The following is a 10,747-nucleotide window of genomic DNA, read 5'->3' as shown; positions in this document are numbered from 1 at the left end:
TCTCCCCAGCCATCATTTACCTCCATCGAAGCGCCTGAGAAACGAGGGTCCCCCACCCCGGCTCCCACACGGTCCCTTTGCACGTAACATCTGAAAAACTAGGCTCTTGTCAGGGGAGCCCTTCCTGAGTCATTCCATTTTTACCTCTATTCTCTGTCACGCAAAGGAGTGAGCCGTGTTGTCCTTTCTCATGTCCTATTTGTGGGTGACGTCAAGATGTTAGACAAAGCAATGCGTGTGGAACCAAACGGAGTTAATGACAAACAACCAGCCTGTAGTTTAATGGCCAAGCAGACACAGGATTTGAATTCATCTCTGAATTAAATGAATGGAACTATTCAGTTTTCAGACTGTGCTATTGTTGAGTCTGGCAGTCATGTGAGCCAACTTGTCTGACTGACGTTGCTCCGATGGTATTTTCGCCTGTATGTTTGGCCTGGGCTGATGGATAGTGGGTTTTCCCTTGGAGGTAGTTCTTTTTTGCTTCTCTTGCCTCTTTTCTCCTGTTTCATCTCATTTCTAACTTTAAGATCCATTAACGTGAAGTGCCAGAACACAGCCTGAGGCAGCTTGGGTGGTTTTCCCAAAGTCCCGTTTCTGTTTGCAGACGGCTGTGAACATGATGTGTCCGCTGAGCCCACCCTCCCGTGTCTGTCCCTCCCCGGCATAAACGACCACCATGCAGCCCTGTGGGGAAGAGCGTCCCGTCTGCATTTCTCAGGGTTTGCCAGGCTGTGCTGCAGGGACCAACAGCCTCAGGGACACTCGACTCCCTGCGGTGATGTGTCATTCACATTCTATTCAGAATGAGGCAACAGGTCCTCTGTCTCTGGCTGCCCGATCTGGAACGCAGACTCTCCAAGGTTGCCCCAGACGGAGAAGGGCGAGCGGGGAAAGCACTCCCTCCAGTCCACTCGCTGGTCTCGGACTCTGCTGCTCGCCCAGCGGCCTGGGGAATCCTGGGGAGAGCTGCGTGTCGCTGCTGGGGTTTCTGGAGGCAAAGCCGCCTCCGTTCAAATTGCAGCTTTGCTACGTGATGCCGCTGTGACATTGGCCAGCTCCTTACCTGCTGTGCCTCAGTTTCCTCGTCCATAAACATTAGCAGGTGTTTTGCAGAGGCGATGCCCACAATTGGCATCATGGGGTTGGTGTGAGAAGTAAATGTGTTATTTATATAAAGCGCTTAGGACAACGTCTGCACAAGCCTGGCAAGCGGCGAGAAGGGGTTTTCAAAGTGTCATCCTTGACCCTTCAGGGCAGTCAGCACATTTTTGTTGTTTATTCATAGCCGACCTTCGAGAGGAAGGAAAGTGTGGGCGAGGCAGAGACTGGAGGGAAACCGCTCACTCTGGGGACACGGTGTCATCTACAAGGAGTGGCAGCGCCTCTTTGCAAAAGCCTGACTCCCTGCAGTGTGACGCAGGCGTGAGAACCTCACGTGTTTTCAGGTAGGTTTGTATAAGTTTCCTCTAAGTATTTATGAGAAGTCTGTGTCTTTTTCTCCAGAGACGGCCCATACTTTCATCAGATCCTTAAAAGGATCTGTTATTCTAAGTAGTTTAAGATCCTATGTCCCTAACACTTGGCAGCATGAGTCTTAGGACAGGAAAGGGAGGGCTCGTGACGTAACGCATCGTACTGTGACCCTGAGGGTGGACGTCCTGTGCACCCTTCTCCAGGGAAGGCTTCTGAACAGTCTGGGGTCTGGCCCTCAAGCCCCGACCGCTCCCTCCCACACTGGTCAGACATGTCTCAACCGGGCAGGTGACCGGAGGTTGGAGAAACGCTGCTTGGGAAGGTGAACCCCAACCCTGCAGGGAACCACCACGTCTGTTTAGCTGAGTCTCTGGGGCCAAGATGGCCTCGGTCCTGTGACTAGAAGTAGCAGAGCAGTGGCAGGAAGTGAAGAAGACGCAACAGTCCTTTTCTGCTCTGTCCCCAGAGGTGGCCTGGGGGAGATGGAAGACGGGCCCTGAGTCACCTTCTGCCCACAGACTGCTGCTTCTCTGAACATGTCTCTGGGCCGTTAATGGGTTTCTAAGCAGATGGCTTAGTGTGACGCATTTATTTACCCTTATTGTTGAGCTGTGTGTGTGTCACTGGAAGCACACACCTTGTGGGCACGCACACGGAAGGGGCTCTTGGCCCCTGGGCCAGGAGCAGGGAGAGCTCAGCATCAGACGCAGATGAAATGACAGGAACAACCAACTGAAAAGCACACTGGGAGACGTGTTACATAAAATAATTTACTTCTCATTCCCAACGACCTTGCAGACCCACTGTGAGGACAGGCACACCCGGGAAGTCACAGAGGCCACAACAGGGCAAGACCCACCGAGTGACAGGTGTGGCCCCTGGGGTCATCTGGAGACAACACCGAGGGACACAGGCATGCTGGTAAGAGCTCCGGGGACATGAACACAAGACCGCGCGAGACAAGAAGGTACAATCGGGAAACTGAGTCCTTCACACAGTGTGACTCGTACACACACACTCGGGCGTCTTCACTTTGCAGCCGTCTCTCGGCCTAAAAGCACAAGGTGCTCCCGTGTTCATCGATGCTGGGGGGTCGGCGTGTGTGCCCCTCACAGGCAGGGGTGTCAGGAGGATGAGGGCAGACTGACTTCCTGACCATTCAGGAACCACTCAGGGCTGGCCTGCACCTCCGCTTAGGACACGATACAATAATAAAAACATTGTACAAAATGGCATCATAAATAACAAATGAGAAATCTTCAAGTAGTTCACATGCCTTGAAAAGTTGCAAACTTTTCCAACAATTCTACTGCTACGGTAACAACAGTAGTTCTAACAAGCGATGTCTCTTTTTCTCTCCCTCTCATTCAGTCTCGAGCCTGGAAAGAAGTGCCTCAGCCTCGGGCAGCCCTGTGTGCAGGGCGGCGTGAACACGGTGCCACCTGCCAGCGAGAGCCACGTGGGGCTTCCAGTCTGTGGAGACGCCTCCTGCACACAGCACCACCTTTCCCTTCCCTGGTGCTGGATCAGAGGGTAGGCGGACAGCCCAGAGCCATCCCGGGGACACAGACAGACAGCCACCGTGAAGCAAGGAGCCTCGCGTGACAGCTAACGGTCTCAGGACAAAACAAAATGAGGAGACAGAGCACCTTGGTCAGGAGAGGAAGAGAGAAGCGGGTCAGACGCCCGCGCTCTGTGCCGTGCCCTCGCTCAGCCGGCGTCGTATAGCAGGTGGAGCCCGCGTCCTCCCTCTCACCTGGCCTCCGCCTGCCATCTCCCTGCCCACCCCGCTGCTGACGACCGTGCACCAGCACCCGGGCAAAGAAGGGGAGGCCAGCAGCTCAGGACTCAACGGGCCACCAGCAATCGCCCGCCCAAGAGAGCACGGCGTCGGGCAAGCACCAGACTCTGGGTGTGTACTGCTTGCCAGAGCACTCGTCCTGGCGGCCACGCGGTTACACCAACCACGGCGTCCTGGAGCTTCTCCAGCAAGACCGGAGCCTTCCCTCCGCCTTGCACAGGTCAGCGTCCCCTTCTTAGCCAGTGAGGAGCCAGTCCTACCCGCCCATTCATCGCAGGGTGGACGCCCAGGAATGAGAACATGCGTGTGATATGTAAGTGCACTAGCCCTGAGCTCCCGGGGTCTTTCCTGCCTGTTCGCACAGAAATCCGTATGCGTGTGTATAAACACGCACACACACATCCACGAGATAGAGCCACCTCCTCTAAGTGTCTAGACTTTGGAGAAAGTGCTGGCTAACGGAACCCATGTCCCTATGGATGTCACATGAAGTGTGACCGACCTGAGCTCCAACTGCCACCCATCTCTGAACACCCCGACCTATCACACTGCTTTCTGGAACTTGCGTGACCCTGAAAACTCCAGGGGAGACTGGGCTGGACGGAGGCCCTGCGCTGACGAACATCGAAACAGCAAAACTACATCTAGAAGGACTGGCAGGCGGCAGGCGGCACGAAAACTAGGCTACGTGTGGGCAAAGCGCGAGCTCCACACACGGCGGGGTTTGGCTTCAGGCTGTCCAGGCAGAGTCTCGGCACGTCAGCCCCTCACTGTGGAGTGACCGTTAGGCGTACTGGGGGACCAGGGAGGGACAGTCCGCAGAGCTCTTGGCTGCACTCTGCTTCTCCGACCCACAGCCGGAAGGGCCCGCCAAGTCCAGGTAGAAGCGGGACTTGAGAAAGCGGCGGTAAGAATCCTTCTCCATCAGCTGGAAAACCTTCTTCTGGGCCTCGTCAAAGCAGCTGGCGGTGGGCTGCAGCACGTTGCGGCTCGTCTGCTCCCGGGTGCAGGAATCCAGGTTCACCTGCGGGCGGAGGCCAGGCCGTGAGACACGGTGCCCGTGGAGGACGGGGGACCCTCTCTGCCCCAGGGACGAGGACGGGCGCTGGGCTCCACCCTGGAACGCGCGAGACGGTGGGCAGGGCCGTCTCCTCGATTCTTTGTCACAAACTGGGGAGATGCAGCGGCATCATTCACTCAGGGAGGTTTCCTAGGTCCCCTGGCTGACAGAGCTCTGTCCTTGGCTGGCTCAAGGGCATCGCCCAGGTTACAGTGACCTCCTCCACGGCCAGGCCTCTCCCTTGGACTCACACGACCTACGACCGCGCCGACTGCACCTGGAGGGAACCCACACAGACCTACCTCCTTGGCTGCCTGCACAGAGATGAACTCGTTGTAGATCTTCTGGGCCTTGGGAGTCAGTTTCGAGGGTGACTTGGTTTTCTTGTACTGTTCACAGCTGACCCAGAAGTCAATGTTCTCCTCACTGTATTCAGACTTCAAGAAAGCTCTGAAAGCAGCCAGCCCACCTGTGACAGGAGGAAGAAGCACCAATGCGTCACACTGGCTGGCCTCCTGGACCTTGTGTCCCAGATAAAGCCCAGTGCCTTTGGGGCCCACGTGGAGTCGGGAAATCCCTCATGTGTGTCTGGCGTCTCGCATCCCAGTACTATCCTGTGTCTCCTGCCCAAGGCTGAGAGTCTCTTGCAAGAAGGTGTCCTGTTTCCGAAATGCCTGTGCAGCCGTCAGTTGCCAATGGGTTTGGGAAAGGGCCCCTGAGGTTGGTTCTGCAAGAAATCTCAGTGTTTGGAATTGTCCCCTCTCCACTTTCCCCATGTGGTGACAGGGATGGCTTTCCTGGGGTTTCTGCATGACCTTCCCAGCACAGGTCACAAAGCTTGAGGGCTAAGTGTCTAACAGACTGGTTCTCCTGAGTGTGGGAGTCAGAAGACACCCCAGCCCGGTGCCGTGCCTGCGGCACAAGTGGAGTGTGAGTTAGCTGGGGGGGTGCGAGGGGGGGCGCTCACTTACATTCATGGCTGATCAGGTTTTCCAGTGATTCAGCCCATTTTTTGACCTCCTCTTGACTCACCCTAGAGACATGGAGGAAACAAATTATTTAAACGCCACGATCCAAAATTGGGGCAAGAAATGAAACATCCTGAATAAAATGCGGACATTTGATTTTCCGTGGTTATGACGAGGCCTGCGGCTCACGAGCACCGTACATTGCAGAGGAAGCAACAGACCCGTGAAAATGGAGGCCGTGTCGACCCGCGCCCCGCTCAGCTGTGACAGGACCTGTGGGCCCGTCAGCCACACCTCGGTGGCCCTGCAGGCTTGGCTCTCACCTCTGACAGACGAGCCCTTTGTCCTTCTTGCTGTGGACGGCGTTGTGTTCACAGGAGTGTGACTTGTGCAGCAGGGAGCCCAGCCGGTGCTTCACATCTTTGGCGCTGCAGAGAGAGGAGGACACAGTGAGGGGGACCAGCTCCGTCTGAAAGACGCCCCCGCTCTGGGGTCCGTGACCAGGGAAGGGCAGGCTGCACTTGGCACGAACGCCCAGGAAAACGAGCCTCCACTCTGTGTCTGCCTGTGACTCGGTGCCAGCCAGGGCGGTGACCCTCCTGTTCCCCCAGCAGCTCTTCTGCAAACCTGTCATTTTCACCAATGCAATGTCATGGTACCGTCAACAGAAGCACTTGGAAAACGACTGATCTTTGGGCAATTTGTAGGGACTGGGAAGCAAGCAGTGACTGAAAGGGGACAGCTTCCTATGGTATGTCACCCCCTCAAGGGCGGTGGCTACTGCCACCGTCTGGCCGCTGGCAGAGGGGCCCTGGAGGAGGTGGGCCCTGGGATATGCCCAGGTGTGCGGCTGCCGCAGAGGGGGTGGAAAATGACAGCGGTCCCCCAGCTCCAGGCTGGCCTCTGGGGACGCTGCTGCAGCTGCTTTCATTTGTGACCTTGGCTCTGGGAGGACGGTTACTCTGTAAAGGACAGTTGAGGCTTCAAAACAATCAGGAGAAGCGGGGGAGTCCTCCCTGAGGCTCTGACGGTGTTGTCAGAGCAGCGTCTCCCCCGCCTGCGGCTCTTCCAGGGCAGACAGGGAACCGCAGGGCACGAGACTTACAGACAGCACCTCAACCTGCTGTGAGCTCAGCTTTCTCACTCTCTGTTAATTCCTCTTTTGCGTGGATCTATTTTATTATAAAAGTCCAGACATCATTTTAAGGGAAAAATGTCATTTTAAAAGAAATTAATGATGACAGGATCCGACGCAGATCAAACAAAGCCCCACGTCCGAGGACCTTACATGAGGGGGACTGTGAAACGTCAGGGGCGCGACTGTGCAGGGCTCCAGAAAGCTCGGATTTCTGGGGCTGCCCCTTGAAACACTGCTTTCTCTCCCTCACCAATCTGCTTCCCCAGGTGCCCAGGGGCTGCAAAACCCTCCTTAATGATGGCCAGACATCGTCCTGAAGGCCCAGGTGGTTCCACGGGGAGGGTCTACATGCGCCGTGACTCGGGGGAAACACCGGTCACTTCACGTTCCCACTGAGCCCGGCAGTTACTGCCAAAGCAGCCGTTAGCACAGTTGGCAGTTTGCTGAGGGAGCACATGACACTCGTCCTCATAACACAAAACAACCACAACGATAAACACAGAAAGGACTCCAGGGGTCCTGGACTTCACGTGACTCTGCCCCCCAGCACCTATGTATGTGACCCACAGCAGAGCCTCAGGCGCGGACACCGGCAGGAAGGGGGACCAGGCAGTTTGCGGCTCAGCGGAGGGCAGGGCCGGCAGCCATGCAGTGGTCCCTCTGCCTGCACGGCACCGGCTCCTGACACCCTGCGTTTTGCACGACTCATCCCCTATGTAGGTTGGCTGAGTGTGGGGTATTTGCTGTTTGGGTTCCGGACGCTGCTAGTGGAGGCCACTTACTTCACAGGTGCTCTGTGCCAGACCCTCCCAGCCACGGAAGAATAGGGACAGGGAATAGCCTTCCTCCCCTCAGTGAGAGCACGGCGAAGGTAAGGTGCTAGGAGTGAGTACACAGCAGACGGCTGTCTCTCCAAACTAGAACTGAAGGCGGTTTCTACTCACAGGGAAAGAAGGCCTGGAGCGCCTACAGATTGTCACCTCCACTGTCACGTCACATCACATACACACCCTCGTTTTGTATGTTATGTCAACTGCCTGACACAGAAGCATTCCCCAAAAGCACTTATATAGCTTTTTATAAAAAGCCAAAGACACATGAGTGGCTGCATAGCCTGAAGTTTTCTTTCATCAAGACACAGTACATGATAAAACAATGTGTTTGGGAGGAGACCATCCTCAGAACCCCTAAAAGACGCGTTACCATCAGCATTTCTCAACCAACCACCACTCACCTGAGACATTTGGAGAACGAGAGGGAGGGGCAGAGATGAGGGGTTTGGAAACTCAAGTCGGATCACAAGCTCGCTCCTTATAAGAACACAGAGGGAGAGGGACACTGCAGCACCACACAGGAGCATTGCGCCTTTCCCGGGAGGTGGCCAAACCTCATTCTGGGGGACCGTCCCCTCAGCAACACCTAGTCTGCCATCGGGAGCCCAGTGCATAGCTCTTTGTCCCCAGCGATGCTCAAACAGCAGCAGGAATGACAGACCACGTTATATTGTCCAAAACCTCAGGTCCCTTCTCACTGAGAGCTGGCTTGTCCGAGGGGCAGAACACTCCCCAAACCAAGGTCAAACGCAACACCAGACGGGGGAGAACGCACTCCTCCAGTCACAATTTCTAACTAGTCTGGGAGGAAAGCTAGGAAGTGGGTGCTGCCCTGCCCACACTCATTCCTGAGAACGAGGTTAGGGAGCAGGTAATAACTAAGGAGCCTCTCCCCCAGTCCAGCCCCGGGGCAGGCGGGCGGCGAGAGACTGAGGTCCTCTTACCTCCTCAAGCAGGACGCCGGCAGCCCAGCGAGTCCTTTGCACATCGTGTAGGGGGTCCGGGCTCGCGGGAGGAGGGCGGCAGGGGCGTGCAGAGGCGCTGGCTTTTCCGAGGAAGATGCTGGCAGGACTGGGCGCTCCCTCCCCACCGGCCCCTTTTAAAGCCCAGCCAGCACCGGGCAGCCAATCAGCAGCGGCCCTGCCCCACCAGCTGCTCTCAGCCTCGCCTGCCTGTGGGGGAGGCAAGGAAGCAGGGCCCAGGCACCCACAGCTCAGAGTGCGCCCACGGGAAATCCTCCTGCAAAGCAGACAGAATTGGCTCCATGTCTCTACCGATATCTGGGGTTTTGAATTTCTAGAAAAGAGAGAGAAAGGGGTTTACAAGACTACAAAGCACGGGGTTTATTCATTTTTCTGTAAAAACAGGGAAAGGGGAAGTGGCCTCCTGGAAGGACAGGTGTTAGCAGGAGCTCCCGGGCTTATGCCGGGGCTGACTCCCAAGGCATTTCTTTTTCTGGGGTTAGAAAGAGCACGGCACGGTGCAAGGTGCCGTCGTCACTGTTTTCAAAGGGGAGTGGGCAGCACCACGGTTCCCAGCCGGGCCTGCAGGAGTGGCCTGTGGGTGGTCACGTCCACGCAGGAGGGGGCGGGGCAGCGGGAAGGCCCACGGTCACCTGCCCCACAGCACTGAACACCAGCCCAAGGGGACAGATTCTCTGCCTCGTCCTCAGCCCACTGCGGATGCTTTTCCAGAACTCGCACTCAGAACAGCGCAGCCAGCACCAGCAATGTCTGCTGCATGTGCCTGCCTCCCACAAGAAGCTGCAGCACGTCAGCCTGAGGCCCAGAGGATGGCGGAAGTGAGCACACACGTATAGGGGCCCTTACTTATCTGCACGTGACTTACGTCTTATTATGTCTTGTGTAATTCTCGGTCTCCAAGCCGGTATTTCAAAACATGGAGAGAGGGAACGAGAAGCACAGAGGAGGAAAACATGCAGTTTCCTTGCACGGCCCAGCCTTCAGCGTGAGCGTAAGACCGTTTGACCCTGCAGGTGCTTCTGGGTACCTGGGCGTCAGTGTCTTTTACACACAAGATGAGTGACTGGCTGCGTCAACCAATCACGCCGCCGTCTCCACGGTCATCAGAGTCAAAGGGATCCTCTCCACGCAGCACAGCTGAGAGCGGAGGGAGGAAACCGGTTTCTAGGTTGGACCTGAGCAGCGTGCGTTTCGGAAGGAGACGCAGGGGGCTGTACTTTACGTCTAAGAGGCGAGGCATCAGGTGACCAGGTGGAGACAATAAAGCAGATGGGTGCCAGTGACGTGCGAAGGTGCCCGAGAATGCAGAAGGGAAAGTGGTAAGAGCAACATCCCCACACGTCTGTGACCCCAAACACCCACACGACCCTCCGCTTTGCCCGTCCGCTGAGCACAGCAAAGAGATGGCCGACGGACAGAAAAGGGTTGCAGGGGCCGCCATCTCTCAGAAATGCCTTGAAATTACAGGAAAAAGTCTCTGGCCTTCTCCCAAGGAGACAGAAAAAATCTGTTGGGTTAGTTTCGGGACAAGTATCCTTGATGTACAGCTGAGGACACTGGCTGTGAAGCTGGCAGCACCCTCGGTGCAGAAGGAACTACAGTGAGATACAGAAGTACGAGGCCACCAAGCTGAGGAAGGATAGAGCCGGCCAGAACGGGCACCAACGAGGAGCAAGGAAGTAAAGGAGGGAAGTCACCCGAGAGAGCCATCATGCAAATATGTGGCTTTAGGAACAACACCAGTTAGGGCAGCAGGTGGGGACCAGGGCACAGCACCAGCACTGCACACCCTGGCTCGCGCGTCCCCACGTGGCACAGCGGATGTTTACCACAAATACTTATTAAGTGCCATGTACGAGACGTCCCACTGGCTCTGCTGACCTAAACATGAATCAGAGACGGCCTGTGCTTTTCAGGAGCTCATGCCTTCATGGGGAAGACGTGAAATAACTGGAAAACACTGGGGTGAGCCCCGTTCGTATAAACCTGTTTATACAAAATTCGAGGAAAGCACAGAGGACATGGAATAAACACAGCCTTTCCAATTTGGAGCTCTGTGTCCATGAAGGAGACTGCTGAGGGCTGAGTGGGGAGGCAGTGGCTGTGTAAGGAGGCGAAGCTGGTTTCACTGGGCGCTAATTGTGCAGAGCACTCTGTCAACACTTTATCCGAATAACTCACTTATTGCTCACACGTCGTCCTGAAAGGAGGGCCGACAGTGGGGCCCATGCAGGGTGGAAGGCACTGACCTGATGGCCCATTAAGTGGGGTGACCGAGTCCGGCGCACACAGGGCAGGGTCTCTGCCACTGACCTCTGTGCTGTCACGACCGTGAGGGATCTCAGTGCCCTGTTTGGAGACGTGGAGAATTTGAGTGCGACCATAGGTTTAGGGCAGAGGGAGAGCAATGGCGGGTACTCTGAAGCCCAAAGGGTGCGTCTCGTCACCCTGAAGACCAGCTCGCCCATGGACTTTAAGCGAATCCTGT

The 10,747-nt window shown here is 56.1% G+C and overlaps 1 protein-coding gene across 2 annotated transcripts; it reads right to left on the bottom strand.

Annotated features, from left to right (window-relative positions):
- Window positions 1–2,226: 2,226 nt before the first annotated feature.
- On the bottom strand, window positions 2,227–8,380 carry RGS4 (regulator of G protein signaling 4). 2 transcript variants are annotated; one of them, XM_019747363.3, is made up of 5 exons: window positions 8,221–8,380; window positions 5,629–5,733; window positions 5,309–5,370; window positions 4,640–4,806; window positions 2,227–4,301 (listed from the first exon to the last, which is right to left on the bottom strand). In XM_019747363.3, exons 1-5 carry the CDS (start codon window positions 8,262–8,264, stop codon window positions 4,062–4,064), a joined length of 618 nt encoding a protein of 205 aa, XP_019602922.3. In that variant the 5' UTR covers window positions 8,265–8,380; the 3' UTR covers window positions 2,227–4,061. The 2 variants fall into 2 exon arrangements, with proteins under 2 accessions (XP_019602922.3, XP_074178215.2); XM_074322114.2 differs by lacking the exon at window positions 4,640–4,806 and having other exon boundaries at window positions 4,089–4,301.
- Between the last annotated feature and the right edge of the window lie 2,367 nt (window positions 8,381–10,747).

Source organism: Rhinolophus sinicus, chromosome 11, assembly GCF_057876585.1.
Source record: "Rhinolophus sinicus isolate RSI-liver-muscle chromosome 11, RSI-T2T, whole genome shotgun sequence".
NCBI classification, from domain to species: Eukaryota; Metazoa; Chordata; class Mammalia; order Chiroptera; family Rhinolophidae; genus Rhinolophus; species Rhinolophus sinicus.
This window is presented reverse-complemented; position numbering and strand designations above follow the sequence as displayed.

Bases quoted from the DNA above. Each gene is read 5' to 3' on its own strand.
- RGS4 (XM_019747363.3), bottom strand. From the start codon at position 8,264: ATGTGCAAAGGACTCGCTGGGCTGCCGGCGTCCTGCTTGAGGAG. The intron at 5,734-8,220 runs GTAAGAGGACCT...CTCTCTCTGCAG, and splicing joins CCGGCGTCCTGCTTGAGGAG to CGCCAAAGATGTGAAGCACC. The intron at 5,371-5,628 runs GTGAGAGCCAAG...CCATGTCTCTAG, and splicing joins AAAGGGCTCGTCTGTCAGAG to GGTGAGTCAAGAGGAGGTCA.